General features: G+C 35.4%; 1 protein-coding gene across 1 annotated transcript in view; it reads right to left on the bottom strand.

The window, feature by feature from the left end:
- LOC137399887 (anaphase-promoting complex subunit 1-like) overlaps positions 1–25981 on the bottom strand; it is a 54765-nt gene that overhangs the window by 7377 nt on the left and 21407 nt on the right. Inside the window, exons 10-23 of the mRNA XM_068086148.1 lie at positions 25747–25872; positions 23951–24000; positions 23405–23557; positions 21262–21371; positions 20402–20508; positions 16873–17085; positions 14170–14318; positions 11965–12055; positions 10817–10930; positions 3977–4116; positions 2590–2676; positions 1793–1988; positions 1074–1141; positions 290–473 (exon numbers count right to left, since the gene is read on the bottom strand). Of these exons, the coding sequence (XP_067942249.1) occupies positions 290–473; positions 1074–1141; positions 1793–1988; positions 2590–2676; positions 3977–4116; positions 10817–10930; positions 11965–12055; positions 14170–14318; positions 16873–17085; positions 20402–20508; positions 21262–21371; positions 23405–23557; positions 23951–24000; positions 25747–25872 (1788 nt within the window). The remainder of the gene's footprint in view (positions 1–289; positions 474–1073; positions 1142–1792; positions 1989–2589; positions 2677–3976; positions 4117–10816; positions 10931–11964; positions 12056–14169; positions 14319–16872; positions 17086–20401; positions 20509–21261; positions 21372–23404; positions 23558–23950; positions 24001–25746; positions 25873–25981) is intronic.

Genomic DNA, 25981 nt, shown 5'->3' with positions numbered 1-25981 from the left:
CGATGCTTAACAATCTCCAATTCTCACCAACTTTATCAAGCATGACATGGAGAAGGAAGGAAAAGGGTAACAAATTGAGCAGCATTTGCCAAGATTGGAAGAGTAAAAATGGGAAAGCCGAATACAATTGAAACGTGATTAATTGTTTGAGAACATTTCATCTATCCGATAACAGCTGCAATGGCGAGACAATTTACATGAATCCTTGCGATCTTGAAGATAAGAGATATATATCCTCTAAAAGCTGGCAAAGCAGAAGCCAGGAAATGAGTGAAAAGCGTCTATATACCTGGGCTTTGCTGAGATAGAGTAGATGCTGGCTAGCAAAGGAATTATGGTTAGAGGCAAAACTTTCTGTGTTTAGGAGCATGGCCCTGCTCACAGCACCGATGACGCCCTTTGGGTCGACTGCATATGGAAAGTGGCCTGAGCGTCTCTTTACAGCTAGACTTCCTCTGCCATTTAATAGTTTTCTACTCGAAAGTTAAATTTGAACAAATGAATCAATGAATAATCTATGCGAAAAGAGGTTATAAAAAGATAACTGAGCAAGAAAGCACCAATCTGACAAGAACAAACATCTTGCTAGTCATCACCTTTTAACATATACACACACACGCTTCACTGATAGCTTTCATATAACTATGCTTTAAAGCAAATTACTTCTTTGGTTCTTTTAGTCAAAAAGTGAAACCGTAGTAGCTCAAGATTATTGAGCATGCATATATTTTATCATTTTCGGTTGTCTTGTACTCCGCTTGTAACTTACAAAGTACAATAAATTAGTGTATGTCAAAAAGCTGAAAGCCTGAAAATCTGAATGATATGCAACATGGTATAATTATTTGTACAAGCTTTTTTAAAGTATTGACTGAAAGTATCAAATACAATGGGCTAGGTTTGTAGCTGTTAACTTGAAAAATATTACGAATGTCTGGCAAAACAATTTTTGACAAGAATTACATGAAGTGAAGAAAACTGAAGCATTCATTAACAACACAAGTCTACAATCTTTTACGACAAAGCCACTATTATAGTCACATGATTAATAGTGTGAGTCAATGGTGACATACCTTATACATTTCAGATTGTTCTCATCGGTGAATTTCATTGGCCAATACCGGTTGTCACAAATCTCAATCTGTATGGATTACACAAGGATCAATCAGCAAAAAATATATGCTTGATATATGAAACAAGAGCCTAAGTTTAGCATTAATGATGTAGCAATATTTGAGAGAGATTAGGTTTGCAAAGGAAGCAGTCACGAATCTTTTGTGCCAGGTGTCAACAAAGCTCTAGCAACTCGTAAAGTTCACACAAACATATTACTGGGAAAGGAATGATTAAGGTGATGGCCCGCAGAAGTTTTTTTTATAGCTTTATGAGCTTGTGGTGCGTGTGTGGTCACATAACACTACCCCTTCTCACCTATCCTACACATTCTGACATCATCAGTCATAGGAGAAAGTCATGACTATTTCCTCCCATGACCATGATGAAACTTGTTTCAATGTGAGGTCTTTGCCAAGCCTAGTTACAAGATATACTGCAACGCAGGCCCAGCACAGCATTGTCACAGTGTTGAAATGGTCTAAGCAATAGAATGTCTATGTTGAAACAGCATAATGCTTGCGAAAAACATTGCCTGAGCCAGCAGAATTTTAAGCAGCTAAGTAAATGAGAAAGCTTGCAAGCCAAGAAAAAATCACATGACCTGTTTAATTACCAATAACATCGATAAGACAAAAGAAAAATATCATTTTTTACGACAAATGATTGATGAGTGAACCTTTTTGATGAGGTCCAGATCTGGCAGTATTTTAGGAGCGTATGTCATGTAGGTGAAAGCCTCATAATACTGGGTGGCCTTGAAAGTTATCTCTAACGGGACGTAGCATGCCTCCCCTGTATCTATATCAATGGGAAGTAGAAGTCTTGGCTCCACAGCTTGGACATACAAGTGTCGTAATGCCTGAAGATGGTACCTGTTAGAATAACCCCAACAAACACATTTTTTCTTTCAAAAACAAAGCAAATTGTTACAACATAAATCAATGGGATATCCTGTTGTGGGTACAATAGCATTTTCAAAATGATATTGATGTTTTGTGACGGCTGAATAGTTCTAGGGCTTCGTTTGAATAATGCTTTTCCTATAAACCCTAGCAAAAGATTTGAACATCATGCCATCCTCGTAGCACCATTTACAAAGATCTACAAGATCCCATTTACAAATTGCAAAGCACTGCAACTGTCAAAATGTGCGAGGCCAAAGAAGCCTCAACGTCCACAAGCATGTAACTATGTATGCAACAGACCAAGTTATTTTGACACACTAAAGACTACTAATGTTTTTTCTAGTTTCAGTCTCAACAGGTAAGATATATCACTGCAATTAAACCATGTCTGTGGAGATGTGATGAATAAAATAAACGCGCAACTGGCAAGAACAGCAATTAATAATAGAGCATATTATATTGACTTGAGTAGATTACAAGTGCTCATCATAGTTTGATTCTATATTTAAAGCAGGCGGTTGTGTAGCACAGCTCGAGCACCTGCTAGGATTAAAGTCTAAGGTATTACCTGTTATCATTGGAGTGAACAGGAAACCTCGGGAAGAAAGCAGCAATGAGAAGTGGCAAAGTTTCAGGCTTTGAACTCAGGGTGTAACTACGAAAAAAATTGTTAATCCTTTAGCGAACAGTGTTATCAACACGTAGAGCTGATTTGTTTCCTTATATTTTTTGTATGTTTTGGCATTTTGATAAAAAGCTCCAATAGCTATAAATATGTTTGACATGACTAAAAAAATAAGAGACGAGAGCTCGCTGATTCATAAAAATTGTTGAGTGGAAACACGGTTGCTTCAGAAATTAATCTTCCCACGGTAGGTATTTATGCTGCGCATCCGGTTAAAAGGCCCATCATTTTAAAAGACTACCTCCAACAACACAAAAACGGAACCCATTCCTCCTCCGCCTTCCTAACAGACACCAGCATCGGACTTTAAACGGATCAACCAAATTTTTATTTTACGTTTAATTGTCGAGAGGCTACGGCCATCAAAAGAGCCATGCCAAAAGTGGTAAGGATCAAGCTTTTCTGTCCGCTAGCATGGCCGCAATATTCAGAGATTAAAAACGGAGTCAAAGAGGGACATCTGTAATAAACAATTACTGTCGTAATAAGACTTTGGTGTGGTAAATCAATGACTCTAATACCATGTCATGTTAACACCAACTCCTTTTACTGTGGTATGGCTATCCAATAGCGTCTGTGTGTCAAAGAATTGCTGCGCCTAATCCTAGACTAGCGCAGGATCACCGTCTGCTCGCATTGGTAAAGCGGGGCAGACAGGTCGGCGGTCGTAGCCACAGACGATTAAACACAGAATTTGGCTGAAAATCTTGACAAACAACATCTTGTGTTATGATGAAATTACTTACCAAGCCAACCTATATACAAAATCTTAAAAAAACAAACTCCAAAGATGTTGGGCAAAGATATGGTTCCTGAATGAACAAACCACAAAAGACGTCTGACGACAAAAATATCATCAGCCAACTGCTTGTTTTTATCAAGTTTTTTGCTTATGGAAACTGCCATGGGACAAGGCCTAACTAATAGAACCCTTCAAATATCTGCTATAACTAATATCTAATTTACATAGTGAATATTGCTTACTTTCATTTGTGAGACTCGCAAATATAAGAAAACACTTGGTTAGCAAGTTTAATTTTATTTTACTTAGCAATAATCTTTAGGTATTGAGCAATAGTTGATAATAAGAACATACTCTGCGACCTACCAGGAAATAGTGTTTTTCCTTGTGCGTTAATTATATTGTTTGAAACCAACAACAAGTGACACATTCATAAAACTCTCAATGCGACCAGTGTAGAGGGAGAGTTTTTTGGCAAGACATCCTTTTAAGGCTAAGCGGAATTTTTCAACATCGCCTGATACTAACCGACCAGATCCTAAAAAGAGTAGAGAGAGGGCCATATGAATGGCTAAATGAGAGCCATATGTCACAAGGGGTACAGCGATACGCGTCCGCAAATATCTGCACAGCCTGAGAACCTCTAGGTCTCCACTGCCAGACATTACCTGCAACAAGAATTGCCGCCCTGCAGGTATGACACTGAAAGATAGCATATGTCACATAACTCTGACACATTAGAGTAGAGACAAGTAGTTGCATTAAAATGAACACTTGGGCAGGTGCAAGTGCTTGTATAAAATGTGACACGAAATTTTTCGGACGCTGCAAAGATAATTGGCAATTTTATCTACAAGGTTATCCACAAAATTTCACATATGATAAAATCAAAGCAAACAAGCAGCCACCTGAACGGTTTACTCTTATTTGTGTGAACTTATTAACGATTATAGCTAGAAGCCAATAAAAGAAGCATTGCTAAAGAAAGTAAGTGGTTAAATAAAGAATTTCTGGGAAGGTCAAACGGCAGCTCAAGATGTTGCAAGGTAATTAGTTTTTAGTTAAACCAGTAATGTATCACCATGAGAAAGCCACAACTTGTGGTTCCATTGGCGATTATGAGGCAAGTTGGTATTTGAATGACTAACAAGACGAATTTCCTCTTCACCGTTCAACTCCTTTCAACTTTTGGATGCTGAATTAATTAGCATCACGTAAAATATCGTAACACTGGCAATAACCACTAGGCTTGGCAGCAGAAAACCGAGACAAAGAATAGAGTTCGTTAAAAAGAATGTTTAACTGCAGCAAATACCTCATTCTGCGGATCAAATCTGCGTGCTAAATATCTTAATCTTAGAAAGATTTACTAAAAATTGTGGTTAAGAATGATAATTATACAAATGCAAGTTGCTGCTCAGGATGCTAATATAAATACAAGCTCGTGCCAAACATTTCAAGCATCCAAGTTTGATGCAACCTGAAGTCATCAAATGATCACAATAATGAATCTTTATTCATCAAGTAAGACTGCAACAGGGTGATATGGAGAAAGACTATATTTTTGTGTTATAGTTGAAGTAACCACTGGCCTTGAACAGGTGAATACTTAAATCAAATTAACAAAATGTATTTTCCTGTCAGTGATGATCGTGTGACACGATACCTCTTGAGAGGCATAGAGAATACTTATTTTCTATATTAAAAGGAATCAGCAGATTTTACAGGAGACGCAGTAAAATGAGAAGCATAAGCTAAGAAGGAGCTCAAGTTTTATGTTTAATGTTTTTAATGTCAGTTTGGATAAACAGTAATTAAAATATAAAGGTACTGTCTGAAACTGATACCTATAAATAAATCTTATCTCTTTAAACCATGGACTGAGATTAGCAGAAATGAATTAAGCGAGTGAGAGTAGCCTGCTGATAGCTAACACAATCTCGCTTGCATAAGCCATTGCTAATTAATGACAAGCTCCCAGTGATGACATCAGACCTAGTTTTTAGTCCTTTCATATGGCCGCATGTCATAAGACGTCATAACAGATTTCTGAGACACATAATCGCATCACAAAAATTAAGTTGTCACATGTAACTTATTTCCGCAGGCAATCCATAGATAGCACAAAATCCTATTATAGGACATATTCATTAGCGGCCATAAATATAGGACATTCATTCTACTGTGCGAGGCTACTAGTGAGATGTAACAATTTCAAAACATATTAAATTTAGCTTTATTAAAATGCTTCCAAAAGAATTCATCAGCAGCTAAAGTCACAGTCAACCAATGAATGAACAATTATAAATATATAACATTTAGGAACATTTGCGGTTGTAATTCGTGATGGATACAGGAAGAGTAGCTTAATCTAGCATTGCGTCGGCAGGTAATGGCATACCAGAGCAACCACCAAGTAGCGTTAACTGATACACATCTGTGTTAACTGATACACATCTGCTCGTGCACATGATATAAATAAAGCTGCATAGATAGTTTAAACAACATGGCTACCTCATCCTCTCCTTGTCAACAAAATAACTAGTCGATCAGCTGGTAAGTAATGACAAGTCAATTATTGACTATGCATATGTATAGATAGGTGTGAACTGGTGCTCAGAGAACACACACACTGCCATAAGTTAGTGAGGCGGATGGCTATTATAACATATACCATGCCAAAGTCCTCAGGTCTAGAAAAGTCAGGCCAGGAACCTAACAAACATGCTAAATAAATGAAATAGCAATAAAATAGTGAAATTAATTTTGTTAATTTTGAAATCAATCCAGCTAGAGATTTCACCCAGAACTATAAAGACATAACACCCAGTATGATGCAAATCAGCAATCACTGCAATTGGATGTAACTTTGTCCTATACAAGTGTGATTGCTGGTTTTTAAAAACTCATACTGTAGAACAAAGATTCAATCAGGTAATAATTTCAACATTTCACAGGCCACAGATTAATTATTTGATATGGCCATCCTATATCAGCACCAATTAAAAAAAATTACAGCGTCAACAACAGCTTGTTATCGATTTAAAAAGGAAAAAAATCGTTTCACGATATGAAAACAGTAAGAATGTTATTCTACACATCCACACAGATAACTATTGCTGTTAGTGTAAGTACAAAGTGACCGCTGCGCTATCAGCAGTTGACATCAAAATCAACAAACAATTTACTGCCTTTCTATTGAGAATAGTGTTGCAAGCGATGGCATCGGGCCATCAGCATCGCTTTTTAAAAGAATATTTGTTTTTCTTGGTCAACTTCTGTAAACTAGCACACATGTCATGTAATAGTAAAAACATGACATCTCACAAAGCAATATTAACAATTAGCTAGATAATCCAAGAAGCTAGCGGACATGCAAAACTAGCAGTTGACAGCAACACTTTCCGTCATGATGAGAAGCTCAGAAGTAGCAATTAGCAAAACCACTTTCAATAAAATGCACAGCCAGGTAATAATAGGAATTAGAAAACACACTTTCTGTATAAGCCTCCAAACATGTAGCATTAGCCAACAGCACCCACACCACACCAATAGCAAATAGAACTAGTGAGTAAAAAGGCACTTTCAATAAGTCAACTAGCATGTACCATTGACAAATAGCAAAAACACTTTTAATAAACCTTCAAATATGTAACACTACGAACAGGACCAACAAGCTCGGGTGACTGACAACAGTAAAAACTTAAGCAGCAAGTTCAGGCTTTATTTTGGTGTTGAGTTGCATTCAAAATAAATTCAGATAATTCGTAATAACTTCTAGTTCCGGAAAGTAGTTAGTTTTTTTGGCAAACATTTAGTATCAATCACAATGTTCATAGGTGTGCTTGGACATGAACTATGCCATTTGCTTAGCTCTACTACATGGAAAGACCTTCGAAGAAAATTGAATATGTGTGGTTCTGTCACAACGGACAAAAGGCCAAACTCTATTAGTAGGTTGTAGGCTACTACATAGACAAGTCATAATTAAGAACCGCAACATGGTGGCTTATAAAGGCCAACCATGAACCTGGTTGGGGGAAGATGGGTGGAAATTTAACTTCTTGAAGATGTGGTTGCATCAAAAAATTCGATTTAATGAAATTAAGACCCATAAAAGGCTAAAACATCAGCTACAATTTGATGCCATTTTTGTCTTTGTAGACCAACCCTGTCCAGAGATATATGCGTTTGAATGAGGCCCTCTTTTAAAAAGCTCACGTTCCAGCGGGTGCTTCTTTCGTGATGTCACAAGCAATATATCTGAAAAGAAACCACGAGCGATAAATATGAGGTCGCTCCCTTAGCCAATCATCAGCGCGAAATTTTTATATAGGCCGTAATAAATGTTATCACTCGTAAAACGTGTTGTCTGTGATCTCAAATTTAAGGAATTTACTCTATTATTAAATCGCATGGACATCGATATCTACTAAATTAATTAACATCGTTACTTTAATGAATTACTCGATCGACACGTTTTATTGGCAAACAACATACATGTAATAATGTTATTGTAAAATTGCTGTAAAGTTACTGCAAAGGTGACTCCGAGTTTTCTTGGCATCAGGTAGTTAAAGTTCTACAGAGGAAGCTCGGAGAATGGAAGTAAATTTATCTTTTACTTTGAGTCTCCTATAGAGTTTCCTGTTGAGTTTACATTCAGATTATATTTCCGTTTGAGGCTAAAATGTAATTTCCTGCGCGTGCGAGATGCGTATGTACAGTAAGTTCTTGACAGCTTCTTTTTAATCTTTAGCATCTAGCTATACAATGGCTTAGATTGATGAATATACAAAAGGTAATATTTTAGTACTCATTAATACATGTACTAATTAATAAAATTTTAATTTTTTGCTATCACTAATCATCGTTTTATATTTTTTTATCGGTTCACCTAGGTACATTCGCTTCAAATTTTCTGTGGCATCTTTATCTAGAAAATTAGATTTATGATTTGACATTAGATGTTCACTTTTCACTTGTAGAAAGTGAAAAAAATCGATTGATCAATGCAAATCTTTAATTTCCAGAACCAAAGCTTCGAATCGTTGGCTTGGCGTACTTGTGTCTTTGTTAAACGCTTATTCGTTTTTAAAATTACACTCGCAATCTATTTAACTCCCAATTTGGAAGCTGTCAATAGATACGCTTTAGAATGACATATTTATGAATGAACATATATTTATTGCATTTGTTTTACTGATTACAGAATGTTTATGTCGTCCCACCAACCGAAGAAGCTTTGTCAGTGTGGAAACTGCCATAAAGGGGAAAGAGAGACTTGAATGTGTGCTGCTGCATAAACCATGATGTTTTGTTTGAGTTTGTTGCAGTAGATGAATTTGTCTTATTGTATCAGCTAAAACTATGTGAGTGGCCACGACTTAATGAATATTTTTAATATAAGCTTTATGCCGAGATGAAAATATTTTTGCTTGTAAAAATTATATAATAAAATAATATTGTTGAAGATAATGCAAAACATGATTTGCAGAATATTGTAGTGAATTGGATATGGTATATGGATGTCCGCAGAACTGGAGAATGTGAGTTCAAATCCAGTTTGCAGCAGACTTCTCATCCTTAAAACTCTATCCCTATCTATATTTTTTTCAAAGACGCGGCTTGCTTATTTCACTTCGGTAGTATTCAGTAAGAATACTACTAGTAAGAAACTAGTACGTAGACGGTGTAGGCAATGATATACAGCCCCACCCCAAGGATAGGCGACAGACATAATGTGGGCGGGACTTATGGGAGGCTGTATATCGTTAGTATGGGTAGCTGCGGAACTGTGCTGATACAAAGACCTCGTTCTACATAGTTAGCTTGACAGAATTACCGTAGACCGGTAGAATTGGTAGTCGGTACCCAAATGTTTACACAACATTTGGAGAAAGTGAGCAGAACAAATTTTCAATTTTCGTTATTTGAGGCCTTTGAAACATTCATAATAATGCATCTGTAGCTGGATTTAAAATTTTATTCTAGCCAACATGAGCAAATACAAAATAAGATATATGCCAATAGAGCCGCGTAAGACTAGACTTTTATCGCAAATAGCCGATGTGAATACGAGAGATAGAGACAGGTTGTATAACGCGTGACATCATTTTGGGCAAGTCTGGGCACGTTTTTGTAGCCTGAGCGTTTTTACCGCGATCAGACTTTTTCGATTTTAATCTTCAAATATCTTGGCAATGAGATCGCGTAACACAACAAACAACATATCAACTGATAGAGAAAAAAAATGCTTTCTTTTAAGATCAACTCAAATTTGACGCAACCACATCTTTAAGGCTAAGGAGACTTTCAACTAAATATGTTCGGATAAACTATTAGTTAAATTTATTAAACTACAGTAGAATGTATTTTTATGTATGTTAAATTTATTAAACTACAGTAGAATGTACTTTTATGTATGTTAAATTTATTAAACTACAGTAGAATGTATTTTTATGTATGTTAAATTTATTAAACTACAGTAGAATGTATTTTTATGTATGTTAAATTTATTAAACTACAGTAGAATGTATTTTTATGTATGTTAAATTTATTAAACTACAGTAGAATGTATTTTTATGTATGTTAAATTTATTAAACTACAGTGGAATGTATTTTTATGTATGTTAAATTTATTAAACTACAGTAAAATGTACTTTTATGTATGTTAAACTTATTAAACTACAGTAGAATGTATTTTTTCCCTTACATGGCTGATGTAAAGCATAGATAGAGCATCAAAATTACCACAAGCAGAGCCTTTTTACAATCATTTGACTAGTACAGTAGAATGCTGCATATTTATCACATACGTCGATGCTTTTCTTTACCACTTTCATATGATTACTGCAATCAATTTTTAGACTATATCGCTTATTAAGTACACAATTATGAATAATCCATCTTGCGGCATACCATGGTGCAATACAATATTATTTTAATATCTCCGATAACTTTCTATGGTTTGTATTTTTTATCTGTTACTTTGTCTGTCAGCATCCCAACACAGCGTAATGCTTATTAAAATTGTTACTGTGCCATTTACATAAATACTTTGTTTTAAAACTATACTGAAAATATACCAGTTTTTTTACACTTCAATTATCAGCCGTGCCGAAGTTCGTGTTATAGTTCTCACAGTTTATGTTAAATCACATGCAAGTTTTTCCATGCTCACCACATAAGACAGTACATTTCCGGTAGAGTTATCTTCAGCATAATGGCTTGACAGCTAAATCACTTAACCAGCACGTATATTAAGGAAAACGTTATTGGACTTCAGAGAATGTCTGTCTCTACATCTTTACAGCCGGGTAGACTACTAGGTATTATTAAGATGGATTAAGAGAGAAGAAAACTAACCATTGCAAGAGAGAGGAGACATGTACACAGTGTATTTTCTAGCACATGGCGACCTGACTGCTCAATGAGAAGGGGCTTTTGATAAATCGTCAACCACTTCCTCGTGAAGAAGAGCTAAAAGAGGAGACACTTTTTTATTTAGTATAAGGCAGACCGGTGACCAGACAACACAACAGTCTTGTCGCTGCAGTATGTTTCACATTTCATCTTTACAATAAAACTACAAATCTTATCTATTTGATGGAAAAAAAGGCCAGACACATTTTGCTGCTTTATTGGTCGGCATTCCAGACGGAGCATGGCTTAATATCCTTTGAGAATAAATTAATGGGCAGTTTAAGTATTCATGGCTTATATCAGAAAGCTCCTAGTCTCAACTACTTCTAGTGACTCACAGTTTGATACTTGTCTCAAGGTTGATCAACATAGTTTAAGGCCAGTTGAAAAACATTTTCAAGTCACTAAATTCAAAACAATGATACAGAACACCTGCCAGTTTGAGATTCCTAACAATTTATTTTACTGAAAGCCAAATAAGGTGCTTGCAAAAAAACAGCAATTACCAAACTCTACCGGATTCTAAACTCTACCAATGGCCTTTTGTGAACTTTTGATCGTAAGTGAGCTAACAAGGCCCAAATAATGACTTCTCTACAGCATATGGGATGATCGTCCAAAGCAAACAGCTCACAACTTATCTGTATTATTTAATATTGCTTGACGTAAATACGCGGCTCTCGGAATAAACATTTTTAGCATTCGATGTGACTCAGAGGTTGACTAGCACTCTGTAGTAAAAAATTATATTAAGTATTTTTTCACTGTAAGCACTTCCTTTTATTGTAGATCTGAAGTTTTTATTATCCAACCAGCAAGGTAACATTCTAACATGATGAGTGAATTCTTCCATGACAAACTACAAGCAGTGAGTTAAGGAAGACTATCTTGCTTGGAGGCATACTTTGACATATATACATATAATTAATATACTGGAGCCTTTTTGCAATGTAACATGTCAACACTAGAGTGCTACCTAAAAATAATTTTGTAGAATTCAAACATTGCAAATGCTCTAACACCAAGTTGTCAATGTTTTCTGCATGACGGTAAATAATGCAAACAGGCAGAATATAAAGAAGACAACTTACTAGAGTGTCATAGGCACTTTTATTGGAGGATCCAGCAAACCTGAGTCCTACGGCAAAACACCTGCCGCTGATGATGTAGCAGTATGCCTGACTGAAATAGCAAAACATCTTAATGACCACAGAGAGCAATATGCTCCCAAGTTACCAGATGTCATACTCGTAATTCATAAAACCTTGAAAGCTTTTCACATTTTCAAAACATAAGCCCATCCGGAATAAGAGAAAGATTGACAATCAATTCTTAACAAACCATGTCAAAGCTATTCAGACGAACACATGAAACTAGAATGATCTGTTTCCTTAATACCATGTATAAAAAGTAAGAAATAAGAAAAATAGCAAAGTGGGTTTTCATCGTGACAACTTTTAAGAAACCTGACAGCTATAGGAACTAAATTTTGTGCTGTTTAAAATAGTTAGACTAGTAAATTCTTATACACACAAACGCATTAGAACTATGAATAAAGCAAAAGATAAGCTTTTCTCGCACCAGAAATATGTGCGAAATAGACTCAATCGGAGTAACTTACTGAGGAAGAACAGGGGTAGCAGATGTAATTTATCTCACAAATTGAAGATATGAAATATAACAAAACTCAAAGGAGTTGAGAAGTTTCTAACAGCCATATCAGGCATGTAGCCATAAAAAGCTGAGAGGCCTACATGTAATACAATTGGATGCCAGTCTTCCGGCGAATAGAGACTACAATGAGTTAAAACTAACATAAAGTGACAAAAGCAAAAATAATTCTTGCAAAGCCAGTCCCTGTTGTTAGCCCTTTAATAAACGTAGAATATGGCAATGGGTCAGCTTTCCATGTACTTATTACAAATCATTTTAACAAACAAATCATTATAACTTTTTTTAGTAGTTTTCACAAACCACAGGTACATATCACAAATCTGAAAGGTAGCACACCCCGAAACAAAGAGGTTTCCTGACAAATTATGCTTCATTAATCTTAAAGTGTGAAACTTTAAGGTATTCAAGTATGAAACTATTTGGGGTGTTAGATACTTTTGGTGTAAGACCACCATCTACTTCCTATTAATTTATAGATTACGAAACATTAGTAAACGGCTGAAAAATCATAACGATAAAACCACGACAATTAATGTTTGTTGGACAAGTGAACTCTCACTACGTACAATTACTTTAGGAGAAGATAACTCCCAACTGTGCGTAAAGCAGTTATTTGTTGACAGACTTTCATATCCTATTGATTTAACTAAATAAGTGAAGATTTTATAACCAAACTTGGTAAAAATATTGGGTACCATATTATCAAAGTACTTGAGACTTTCAGTGCTAAGGGTGCGCACAAAACATTAGGCTGTAAACAAGTGTTTCAACAGCCAATATGGCTTAGATCCGTGTTGTCATTCATAACATATTAAACATGACATGGATATCGTCAAAGAATGCGAAGAGGACAAAGGTTAGTAAAGAAGACAGGCATGATAGGCGACTTTATGAAAGTGACACTTTTTCATCAAAAACATCCAAAAACAACACTGTATTATCTCGACTGCTGTTATGTAGAGTACAGCAAAATTTGAGAACAACGTTTAAGCTAATGTTTTTAACCTCAAGAGAAGCAACGTACTAATGAGTTTGTTTTTCCACACCTTTGACCTTTATGACTGAAAGTACTACACAGCAAGACTTAACAGCAAAGATACTTTTTAGATAAATATGTAACATTTGCATGAATATTAGTTTGGCAGGAGCAAAACTACAAATAGTTTGCCTTTGAAATGTTTGCATAGTCAGTTGCGTGTTGGAACACCATAAAAATTAAATTGCTACAATATAGCTTATTATTGATAAGCTTATCTTTAAATGTTCTTAATATTTAACATATGTGTACGTTTTAATTTAACAAATACAAAGCGACTCCATCCACAGAGATTGCATCTAACATTCACAAGGTTAACATTGGTTCGACAAAAAAGTTTGACAACAGCAAACATTTCCATTTGCCATGCGCTACAGACATACATCTAATATGCGAATGTTTACGCATGCAGTGTTTACGCACGCAGTCTCCCCAGTTTAATATCAATATTGTGTTTAAATAAAATTCAGCGTGAACCAGGCTTATGAGAGGTGATTATAGCCTTACCTGCATATGCAGACAGTTGAACAGTTAAGCTATTTAGCTGGGCTGATGAATTACTTGCCAAGAATACATCCTAGCCTACCTGTGAGTTTCCAAATCAATTCCATCGCAATTGTCATTTCTACCAGATGGTTTGAATGCATTTTGAGCCACAATAGGGGGAACATAACTCTCAACCCATTCCACAGTTGGTAGCACAGTCTCCCACGTGACCAGCGCATGGGCTAAAGTCTACAGATAAAAATTGTTTAACTATTCGACCGTTATTATTGCTAAACAGTTATTACTAAACAGTAGAATTACCAAAGTTAAAGCAGGATTCTAACACTGACTACCTACTTGTCTATGACTACCTTAATATTATGGATTGCGAACAATCCAAGACGTTTGTCAAAAAACAGTGGTGTGCAGTCAATGCTGGTTTAATTTGGAATACAATACTCCTAGAACAATTTACTGTTAGCAATTTGAGAGTTCCAAGAATGTGTGTTAAGCACATGAAAATGTGGTTGTGATAAATGAATTTTTCTTTTTATGAAGTTTACAATAAGTAGGCAAATATACAAAATAACAACCGCGAAAAACTAGTCCATTCATACTAAGCCTAGAAAGACAGTTTTCACTCATTACTTCTCAAGGAATATTCCTTGCATTTAGCAAAGAGCCATAATTTGCTAATGCAGCCGAAGTACAATCAAAGAAATATGACACATGATATATTTAACTCTGCAAACTATTAATAACACTGAAGATCTTGATCGGTACTTTATAGAAATTCTGAATTAAGCACTCCATTTATCCCCTAATCAGCTGTGATGCTATCAGTAGGTATGATCCAGATCTTCACCCTTTTGCTAATATCAGATTGATGGAAAGAGTGGAAATTGTGATACCAAAAGTGAACTGTAGGAGGGAGGAGCTTACCACTTAAGAAACAATTGAACTTGTTCAAAAAAAGAGTTGTCGAATTTCACAAAATGGCCTGATACTTGGGCTCTTCAAAGTCATCATGCTAATGGTATCGTATATGCAACCCGTTTATTTATGACAATAGAATTTTACAAATGCGTATATCCCTCAGTTTTATAAATACTTCTGATAAATTGATGATAATACGATGGATGTCATTATTATATTTTAATAAGTTTACGAGTGCATCTCTGAATATTGACACGTGTTAGCTGATATTACAACTCCAGAAAAACAATTCATTAAAACGGGAAGTCAGCATATGAGTACCTAACTCTAGTCTAACTCAAGTAAAATGACCAGGCACAAGTTCTTAAATCATGTAACATCACCGATATTTTATGCAGTCAAACAGACATAAACAATGAGATGGCTTTAAATAAAGTTACCGGTAGGCCTACTTCCAAAAATGCTAATTCTAATATTAAAGGTTGACTTGCAACAAAATTCACTTTAAAGTTATTTGGTATCAAAAGGTTCACCATGTCTTACTCTGCTGTGTTGTAGGTTCAGAATATGTGGAAATGTGATTAAAAGCTCTTAAAAGCTCAAAAACGAACAGTTAATCGCAGCCATCACGAAAACTTCGCAGGTTGGAATCCCTCTCAAAACAGCTAAAATGGGATGGAGTTGAGCACGAAGCGCTTCTGTTTACACTTTCATGCCACCTTATTCGTCGAAATATTTTCACAAATAAACTTCACTCATTCAATAAAACCATGTCTATTGTCCTTACGCGTCTACTTCATCATCATTGTAATGCTGTCAATTTGAGCACTGATATCTCAAGACCTAGCATAAAAATTAGTTTATTAATCTTAGCTCGAGGAGAGCACATCATCATTTGATAAACATTAGGAGCCTGTTGGTCACCTGTGATGGTTGGAAAATGCTGCAGAAATTGTTCGCGCTATTTGGCAGGAAGTATGGGTCACATGATCAGATTACCACTAGATGATTAAACCAAACTGAAATGAAACTGTAAAGCAGCGAGCATCTATATTGAATAAAGGCTTTCCGGTAAAACCTGAAGTGTTTGTCATAAACTAGAGCTATGAGACGTTTTATATTGAGCCTTTTATTGACCTTTCATTTCACATGATAACACCACGTTTCAAAACAATTACCCCGTTGAGTTGAGTTCGTCATCGAAATAAAGGGATTCCAACGGGTGGTCATTTTTTAAACTGTTCGTTTTTGAGCTTTTAAGAGCTTGTAATAACATTTCCACATATTTTGAACCTACAACACAACAGAGTAAGACATGGTAAATCTTTTAATACCAAATACCTGTAATGTAAATTTGGTTGCTAGTCAGCTTTTAACTTCAACTGTATGCTAAATAAAATACAACATGATTACATCTAGCACATCTCTTCAACTTGACTCTGGATATCACCATTTTGTTTTGTTAATCACCTAATCATAGCGCGACCACTTTCAAAGGTGAACACCTTAAAAAACAAAAAACATTTACGGTATTTTTTGCATTAGAAAGATTTAGCTATGCTTTGATGATGAACCCCTTTACCAATGCCATGAATTTCGGTACTCAGTTGTTACTCACCACAACAACACACCATAGCATTTGATTAGCTGAAATATGGGATTTTTTATTACACAATTTCTCATTTTTAGGCGGTTTGTCATGAGTCGGCTCATACATGAGAGACAACAGACATATATATATATATATATGTGATATACAGAGATATGAGCAAAATAACACTCCACTTACAGCTAAGGTATGTTGTTTCGAATCAGAACTACAAGTGTAGCTTGCAAGCAAAAACAGAGAAACTAGATGTGAATGTACCCTGAGTTGGAGGTGGTCAGGTCGCACAGACTCTAGCAGGTACTGACTTTGGGGGAGCTTCAGCCAATCACATACAATATTAGATTTAGTGTTGAAGTAGGTGAGGCCAAGGGCAATAGTAGCACCTGCTCCTGTTACATCTACATTGATGAGCTCTCCTTCAAACACCTGCTCACTGTTAGCTCTGCTTGTTGCGCCTTGCGGGCCCTTTGACTACACAGAAAGTAGGGTCACAACATCGATGACAGGTTTTACATATACACAACTCATAACATCTATGAAACGAGTATAATAAGCTTTGCAACCATTCAAAAGTTCAAAAAACAGGATTTGGATTGAGATTAATCTAGAGTTTGAAGCAAATTAGAAGAAATTTATTAAGGCTCAAATGGAACATAAAAATCCAGGAGAAGCGGTGGTGAAAAATGGAGTGAGTTGAACGAAGGCCGGTGAGAGAAGCTTCTGGCCAAGATATTCCAGAACACAGCAATAAAAGTGGAATAACCTGAAGTGATGAGTAGCTATGACAAGAAACCAAGGGTTTATGTTCAATATAAAAACTATTATTCTGAGACCAGATATTTCTTTTGCAGATGTCTTTTACATTCATAACAACCCAAATTTAAAATGTGTAGAAATAGGGAGCCAAGAACACTTTAATACCGGCATTCAATATAAGGTTGATATGAAAAATGAGTATAGATTTTTAGCATATCCTTATCATAGGGCGTGTGCTGTACTGCAATAGTATATGCCAAAAATATGTAGTCTTAACTCTTTTGCTACAGAAAGCCTTGATAACGGCTTGCCTTAGTACCTATACAGAAACATTGATCACGCAGCGCAGAGTTAACAGATCCACTCGAAATTTTGCTACATTAAATTCAGGTTATTGGGTTATCAATTAGCCAAAAAAGAAACTAACAGATTAGTTTTTCGTACTCTAAATGTACAGCATAATATAGCGATTTTTAATATTTCTCTATTTTAAGGTTAGGATAGAAGAACCGTGACTTAAATGTATTTCTGCTAGTAAAATTCTTCAACATTGGGCCTTACCTAAAAAATATTAAACATGGCTTTTGTTTGTCAAATACATGGAGTCGTGTGCAGAATTTTCTGCTGATTCCAAAAGAACTTTAGATTAAATCTCTACAGCAGAAGCTCTAGCTTTTACAGCAACATTACTGAGTGCAGGTCAATCAAAAGATTTTTGGCATGAACTAATTACATCAGAATTAGCGAAGAATTCTGCAGTGAAAGAGTTAATCAACTTCCCAAAATTACTGTAAAAAGTATAAGTTCTGTAAGGCGCAAGCTAAAAAATAATCAGATGAATTGAGTTAAATATGAAAATGCAATGCTTTACAAATGTGAAGCATGCATCGTTTCTATTAAAAACACCCAAATCTGTCGGCGTACCTATATTATAAAATTATTGTATTTAGAACATAGTGAAATTATTGGGCATGAATACATGCCTGAATACATAATCCTATCTGATAATACAGCTCAAGCTTTGAAATACTCGGCACAAAATAACATAAACTGATAGTGTTCCAACAAATATTTTGTGTCGCAATCTGTAACTGCTTGCCACCTAACAATACTTGTAAAGGAAATGATAAGTTTTTTTTAGGTTGGTAGGTTTCTATTTACTATAAATAATTTGCAGTGATTTATGCTCACTAACGCTAAGCAGCTATTGATTTTTTCAAATGTAAAAATAAAACTTGTAAGCTGGTCACAATACTGTGCAACCAACTTGTAACAAAATGTTGGACCAAATGAATTTTTTGTTTAGTTCCATAACAAACTAATAGCCACTATTAAAGTTACCTGATTCTACTCGAAGCCCTTCTATTACAAAAAAGAAAACGGTATGCTCATTCAAATGACATGATCAATTGATAGAAATTCAGGATGATTAATTCAAACTTGAAGCTATAATACTTCATAAATAAATGAATTAATGGACTAGAACGCAAGACAGCAAATTCGGCTAACATACAACAATGTGGTTAGCTATTTCGTACCATCAGAACTATCGTATACCATATATAAGCCGACCCTATGAAAACAACCCTGAAATCGGGCAATTCATAAGAATTCGCATATAAGCTGCCCCTATAAATCGTAACACGCCATACGGACATACAGACTTAACAAAGCAAAAAGTCGCGGAAATGGAGCGAGTTTTGTAAGCTTCGAACAAAACGTTTCTGATCGGTGAGTAGTTGTACAATTAGCCCATCGTGCCTCCGTTTAATTGAAAAGAACCAATCACCTGTTTTCATTGAGCCAATGGAATTCATGTTAGCATCTCCCGCTGAGTTTAGTTTCACTTTACAAAAGCACTTTTTTATGGCTACATGTATTTGTTCTTCCCGATGATCAGACAAATCACAGCTACATAGGTTTTATGAATTGTAGATCAACAGACTTCTTATTTGAATTGACTATTAATGAACAATGACTATTTATCGGGCAATAGTAGTAGTGTAAGTGTTTGATTTTAGCAGCTATAGTAATGGTGGTAAGTCGTCTGACTCGGAACATGCTCCCCTTGCCAACCCCGATAAGTTGAGCATGTTTCGGAGAGGGCAAAAAAGTGTTCGAACTCATTCTGCAACACATTTGTGGCCTTTTCATGGTATCAGATGATGTACATGATCCAATGTTAGGATAATTTACATGTGCCAATGTGACATGTCAAATATTTGATTGTATCGAACATTTGCTTGTTTCGGTAAAAAATTTTCTAATATAGTCCTCATCCACTCCAAAGTTGTTGATTGCTTCAACATTGCTTGTTTCATTTGCAGTCCCTACTGCTTTTAGTTTAAATGAAGCAGGGTAAGGCATTCATTTCCTTTTTGCCGGGTAGACATTTCTTCGGTAAAAATGTTTAATGTTACTATCGATACTAATGAATCTTGCAGTAACTAATAATATTGCACGTGATGCGCGTAAAACGCACGCGATCATGCACATGACCAACCAGACTGTTATAGTCGTCATAGCATACTATTATCAAACAAAATCTGCTTGGCGTGAGTGCGCACGCTCTTACCGTAAGAACAAAAGCTGGACAAAAAAGGCTAAATTCACCGATTCTCTAGCATTTGTTTTTCAATAATTCTTCACATGCGGCTTTTCTTCAAGTACAAGCCACCGTTACTGCATAAAACAAACTGTAGGTAAAGGCTACAAGCTGCATGCTTGGCATGGTTTGAGTTGTAGTTGTTGAAATTTATTTAGCATAATGTCCTTTCATTTGATTTTAATCCCGCTGGAATATGGTAAAACATGATAAAAATGTTTGCATATTAAAATCGGCTTATATGTGAGGATGTACGGTAATTAGAAAAAGCTTCCCAGATAATACCTAGAGCAAAATAATGCTTTTCTGTTCATTAATTATCAAGGTAATAGCAACATGTAGGTCAGTTTGATTCCTTTTAAATGAAGATAGAATGTGAATCTTCATATAGATGTCAATGCTACAGCATCCACACCAGCCACATACCATATCAGCTGACCTGTGACCGCCTGTCATCAGCAAATTAAGTCGATTAGCTATATTCAGATCATGCAGACCAATCATATCGGCTCCTTTACCAATCATAACCATGCCTAAAACAGATATCAATAAATTCACGATGCATTTTATAAAACTTGAAAAAAAAAAATGCAAAATGCAAATTATATGTGAACAGCTGAAATAATTAAGTAATAATCTATGACGAGGTTTTTTCTTGTCACTTTGCCTTTACGTTAAGGATGGACGAAAGAAGGGTTGGCCATAGCAATTCAGGAGGGAAATAATGTACAAATGAAGGTGGCAACAGAGACAGAGCTAATTTAACCTAGGCTATATCAAATTTAAATTAACATTTTTTATACATATATTTGTTGTTATATGTTTGTAGTTATATGGATATTCTTGACGTTGCTCTTTAGTTACCACATCCAGCCTTTCCACTTGGGCTTGTTCTATGTTTTCTTTTCTTCACATAACTTTCACATTTTCCTAGAGATAACTACTAGACTAAAACCGATAAGATTTATTTTATGTGAAAACACCCTATAGAATCTAAACTTTATAAACAGTCACACAATAGTATACCCTTTTATTCACAAAAAGTCTTCATCTGCCATTCCCATTGATACTTTCTGATAGAGTAAAAACGTATTGATGAAACAAGTTTATTAAGCTTATTGATTCCATGACCGACAAGAAGAGCGTGACAGAGCAATGGCAAAGCTATTCAAGTAAGGTAGACAGCTGAGTAGGCTGCCTAGATATCGGAAGGTACTATTGTGAAACACTGAAAAAACCTATGACCTAACAAGTAGAACACAGATTTATAAAAGTAGATCACCAACCTAATGCAAGACCAGCAGCGAGTGAGTAGCTCTCTCTGTCATCTGTAACGCCCTTGCTCACTATATCAGGTGTATGATCTATCTCATGCAGTAGCACACCAGCAATGTGCCTGCAAGTAGTAGTTAAACTTTTATGGATTAAAAATTTGTTAGAGTAACGGAGAAAGAGAAATTACTTTATAGCCATGCTAAAGACTTCATGCGTGTTAACACAATATAAAGCTGATCAAATAAATGCTTCATCTAGTGACAAGCTTCTGAAGACACAGGCAGTAAAATCAAAGCCAAGCAGACATACTCGTAAATTTTTACACAGTTCATACAAAATAAAAGTTTAAAAATACCTTTGTTACAAGTTCTAAGAGAATAAATTGTGTACTAGCAGGGATATTTAAAAAATGTTTCAAAAGTCAAGCTGAAAAAAAAATAAATCATTCTCTGATAAAATAAATTGATACGTAGGTCAATACAAGGTCAAATGCATACGAAATGTGCAACAATCAGACAAATATATCCACACACACAAAAGAAAAACTGATTACAGAAGCAGAATGAAATAAAATACACGAATAAAAAGCTAGTAGGCCCGTAGTAAGTTTAGTTAGAGCATGACTATGCAATTACATTATTGATTATATAAAATTAGTCTAAGCCTACATAGTGGTGTGACAATAAATATGACATTTCTGAATGTGTCTTGTGTAACAATAGTAATAATAATGATCCAATTAGTTGTCTTGCTAAATTTCAATACAATACAGCTTGCAGAGACATGGTAACCACAATAGACTTGAAGTCTTAGGCTATATAATAGTAAAGAATTTTAGGTGGATAGCAAACTACCAACATTTTTATCAGAGGTAATATCTTTCGTTATTTAACAATAGGAAACAAAGTTCTATTAAAGTCACCTTATGTGGAAAATCATGCCACTGCCAGCACGTCTTTTTTTTGTATAGTGGAAGATCATTCGACGAATAAATAACTCATGATTAAAAATAAGGTGCACATGGCATAATCCTACTTCATACGCCGCACAGTAAACTATAAGAGGAATATGGCGTCCTGTTCATTGAATGTTTAATAGACACTTAATAGCAGCTCAATAGACTAGTCATGAATTTTAGCAAACAATTACAATACATCCCAGGGTTTCGATTACCCTGTTATATGGTGTTTTCGCCTAGTGGAACAAGATGTTTTTTCACCCCTGTCATTCAACTTTTTTTGCCATATGATATCAACAAAAACATCTCTCAAAATTCAAATTTGGCAGTCGGTGTGCTGAATAAGTCAGAATACCAAAAATGCCGATACGCCATTCGCCAAAATCCCTCCCACAACGTCTGAAAGAGATACGGTGTTTGCTCTCTCTCAAGTTCAAAGATATTCCTTGTAAGTGACGGTGAAAACGAAACCGGAAACAGATAGGTGATAAAATTTTAGACGATGAAAAATCACAGTTTAGTAAAATACATACTAAAACTTAACTTTTTCATTTAAGTTAAATTCAACACTTATATTTCTACATCTAGCTCAGGGTAAGAACTCCCCATGATACATACTGCACATCGTACATTATAATGTTACATTTTATTGCAGATCATAACCACTAAATACATGTACAATAAAGTTACTGTAGGTAATTATAGTTACTAAAGTTAACACACTATTTTGTTACTAACTTCTAATATGTACAGTACCTATAAGAAATTTTGACGTTTTTTACAAGGGGGTGTTTGCATTAGATAATTACTATTGGTTTCTATGCCCCTCTATACAACATTTTCGCCTTACGATGACAACACTGGAACGAATTAATGTCGTATGGCAAGGGTTTACTGCACCTATATTTTTTATAAAATTAGGAATTGTATTCTCTTACATTTTGGCCAACACTGAGCAACAGGCGGACCAGTGTTTCCATTCCAGAGTTGTATGTTATGCGTAGTTGCTGAGCTTAGACAAACGTTTTTCCAAATCCATATTCATGAATTGTTTATTTAAATTTTGTTGAGACCAAAAATTTCAATCTCCAAATTCTTTGGGTAACATGCACCACGGCGTAAGAAGGCACAATGGGAGATCGCACATGTATATAAATAGATTACAAAAAAGTGAAACAAATTAGAGGAAGAAAAACCTGTGTGCACTGGAATAGTAGACGAGCCCAAGGCCAACGAGTGCAGCTATCTTAGTGCTGTGGGCTATGTCAAGTCGGGTAGAAGAGGGAGGTAGCAGCGAGGGTGTGTGTATGGTCAGCAGTCTAACAGTGGCTATATCCATCGTGCCCCTCCTAAAATCAGGAGCACATAATATTGTTTACTACAAAAATTCGTAAGCCACACTAATTTACTCCCTTAAATTTCAAAACGCAAGAGCAGCGAGCAGTAGTAGCTTACTAAAAAGATGAAAATAACTAAATCTGTTTGCGTCACAAGCCCAAAATATCAAAATCAAATATTTTTAAACAGCGTGGCACACATAAATTACCATTTAAGGTAGTAAATCGGTTTAACAACAAGAAAGTTGCTTTTAAATCTCGAATTTTGAGGTTTGTGAGATGACATTAAGCTTTTATTGCGCTACATTAAATAAACTTTTAGGATGAATACAAGAGACAAGGTTTGAAATAAAAAGTGCCATTGCAAACCAAATCCAAAATCATTTTAGAGAAGTACTGACTTACATAGATGCTGAGAGACCAAGAAGTATTCCAATGGCAGTCATTTCATGGCCCTATAAAAAGCAACCGGCAGCATGAAATCTAGAAATAATAGAAAGGTTGCTAAACTACTATATAAATGTAAAAACTTAAAAAATAGATAAAATGTAACAACAAACACCGACTCTCACAGCGGTGCAACACCGACGTAATGATGTTGTAAGCCTTATACATTTTGTAAAAGTTATCTTAATAGCTGGAATTAGTTTGATGAAGTACATATACATGTAGATGCCATGTACAGAAAAATTGAGGATAAAATGGCGCAGAATATAATAATGCAAACCTCGTACTTCTAGAACCACGCTAAACCCAGTACTTGCAATCTAGATACGAGAAAGGAAAACATTTAAAGATAGTGTCAAAAAGTCATGGCAGATTCAAACTGGTAGCAACAACAACCAACGGCAAGTTGTCAAAATGTGATTCAATTTTTGCTATAAAGCCATTTAAGAGCAGCGCTCCATTCAATCAATACAGATATTATTGATGCATCAAACTTGAAAACCTTTTCATACAAATCTATGCTTGAAATAAAGCTAAAAACTAGAGTTGGAGATTTTTTAAACATCTGTAATGAAAACAATAAAACGTGTGAACACGAATTCTGTGTCTCCATACCAACAAAGAGCAGAGCGACTTAAGTTTTGCTCATTTTTTTGTTACTATAAACACTGAGTCTAAATTCTAGCCTATGATCCGTAGATGTTTTGAAAGAGAAGATAACATGTCGAGTTATTGTCTCCTACAAGTTTAACGCATATGAAAATGTCCTTACTGATATCTTCGGAGGAATGATTGGTTACATGAGTAACCTTCTCACTTCCCATGTTCTTTTGCAAAGTGACATGATAAGTGACGTGATAAACTGAGCGATAATTAACACTTTACAGTGTGACGGCATGTATCTTTGGCATGTATACCGACCATAAGTTTTCCCCTCTAGGTGGCTGATGATGAATATACTCAGTATCGCTTATGTGATCAATATTGACTGATTTAAATGGGCTAAATCACTTGAATGGCAATCATTTGAATAAAAAAACTTCTACTCCTTTTTTCAGTTTAAATTTTGACCATGGTAAAAGTTGGAATAGTCTTAGCATAGCTTAGAAACACGCGGTAATGGACGGATTAGTTTATGGTTCAGGAGATTCATCTAAAGAACACCGAAACGAGTGAATCTTTCTAATAGTTTAATTTCCGTGACTGCTATAAGCAGTCTGAAATTATTATTCACCATGATACATATTTGTTTTAAAATTATTAGTCTCTAATAGTAAGTGTACAACATCATAATGAATTTAAATGTCTCATGCTAAATCTAATTATAAATAACTCCCGACTCATATCTTTACGATGTTATTACATTTCAGCGCACTGCTTTTGGAAGCAAATAAAAAAACTGTTCTGTTCGATATAATGGTTTCAAACATTGTTCCTCCAATAGTAAGCGAGCTATCTTTGAGCTCAATTTCAAGCTGAGATCCAAAGCTTTTGAATAATGTATAACCTCTGGCAGTAGCTCAAAATTGAAGGTTTACGCGATGCAGTTGACAATTGTTAAATGATGATAATTAATTAGTGAATAGACCAGCACCTTAAAAATGAACATGAAAACTTAAACATTAGGTGTGCACACACCCTTTGTAGCTATTGAGTAAATATATACGGTATTCTATGGGAAGATACATTAAGGAGGTATATAACATGGCTGTCAAATAAACAGGGGCAGTACTGCAAGTAAACTAAGGACATACCTTAATAAGATAGTCATGGAGACTGAGACGAGCCAAGTTGTTTAAATATCCATTTATACCGAGAGCAAATAGGAATCCAGCGTGCTCACTGATCAGGTTCATCTCAGGCTTTTCAATAAGCCGTGGCTAACAAATACAACAAGAATACCACTCAAGAGTCAATACTTGTGCATTTAATTTTGAACCAGAAACAAGAACCACATGTTTATATGCTTTGCAGGTAAAGCTTTGATAA

The sequence above is a fragment of the Watersipora subatra genome, chromosome 7, assembly GCF_963576615.1.
Source record: "Watersipora subatra chromosome 7, tzWatSuba1.1, whole genome shotgun sequence".
Taxonomy (NCBI): Eukaryota; Metazoa; Bryozoa; class Gymnolaemata; order Cheilostomatida; family Watersiporidae; genus Watersipora; species Watersipora subatra.
Note: the sequence above shows the minus strand (reverse complement) of the source record. Positions and strands in the feature narration are given on the sequence as shown.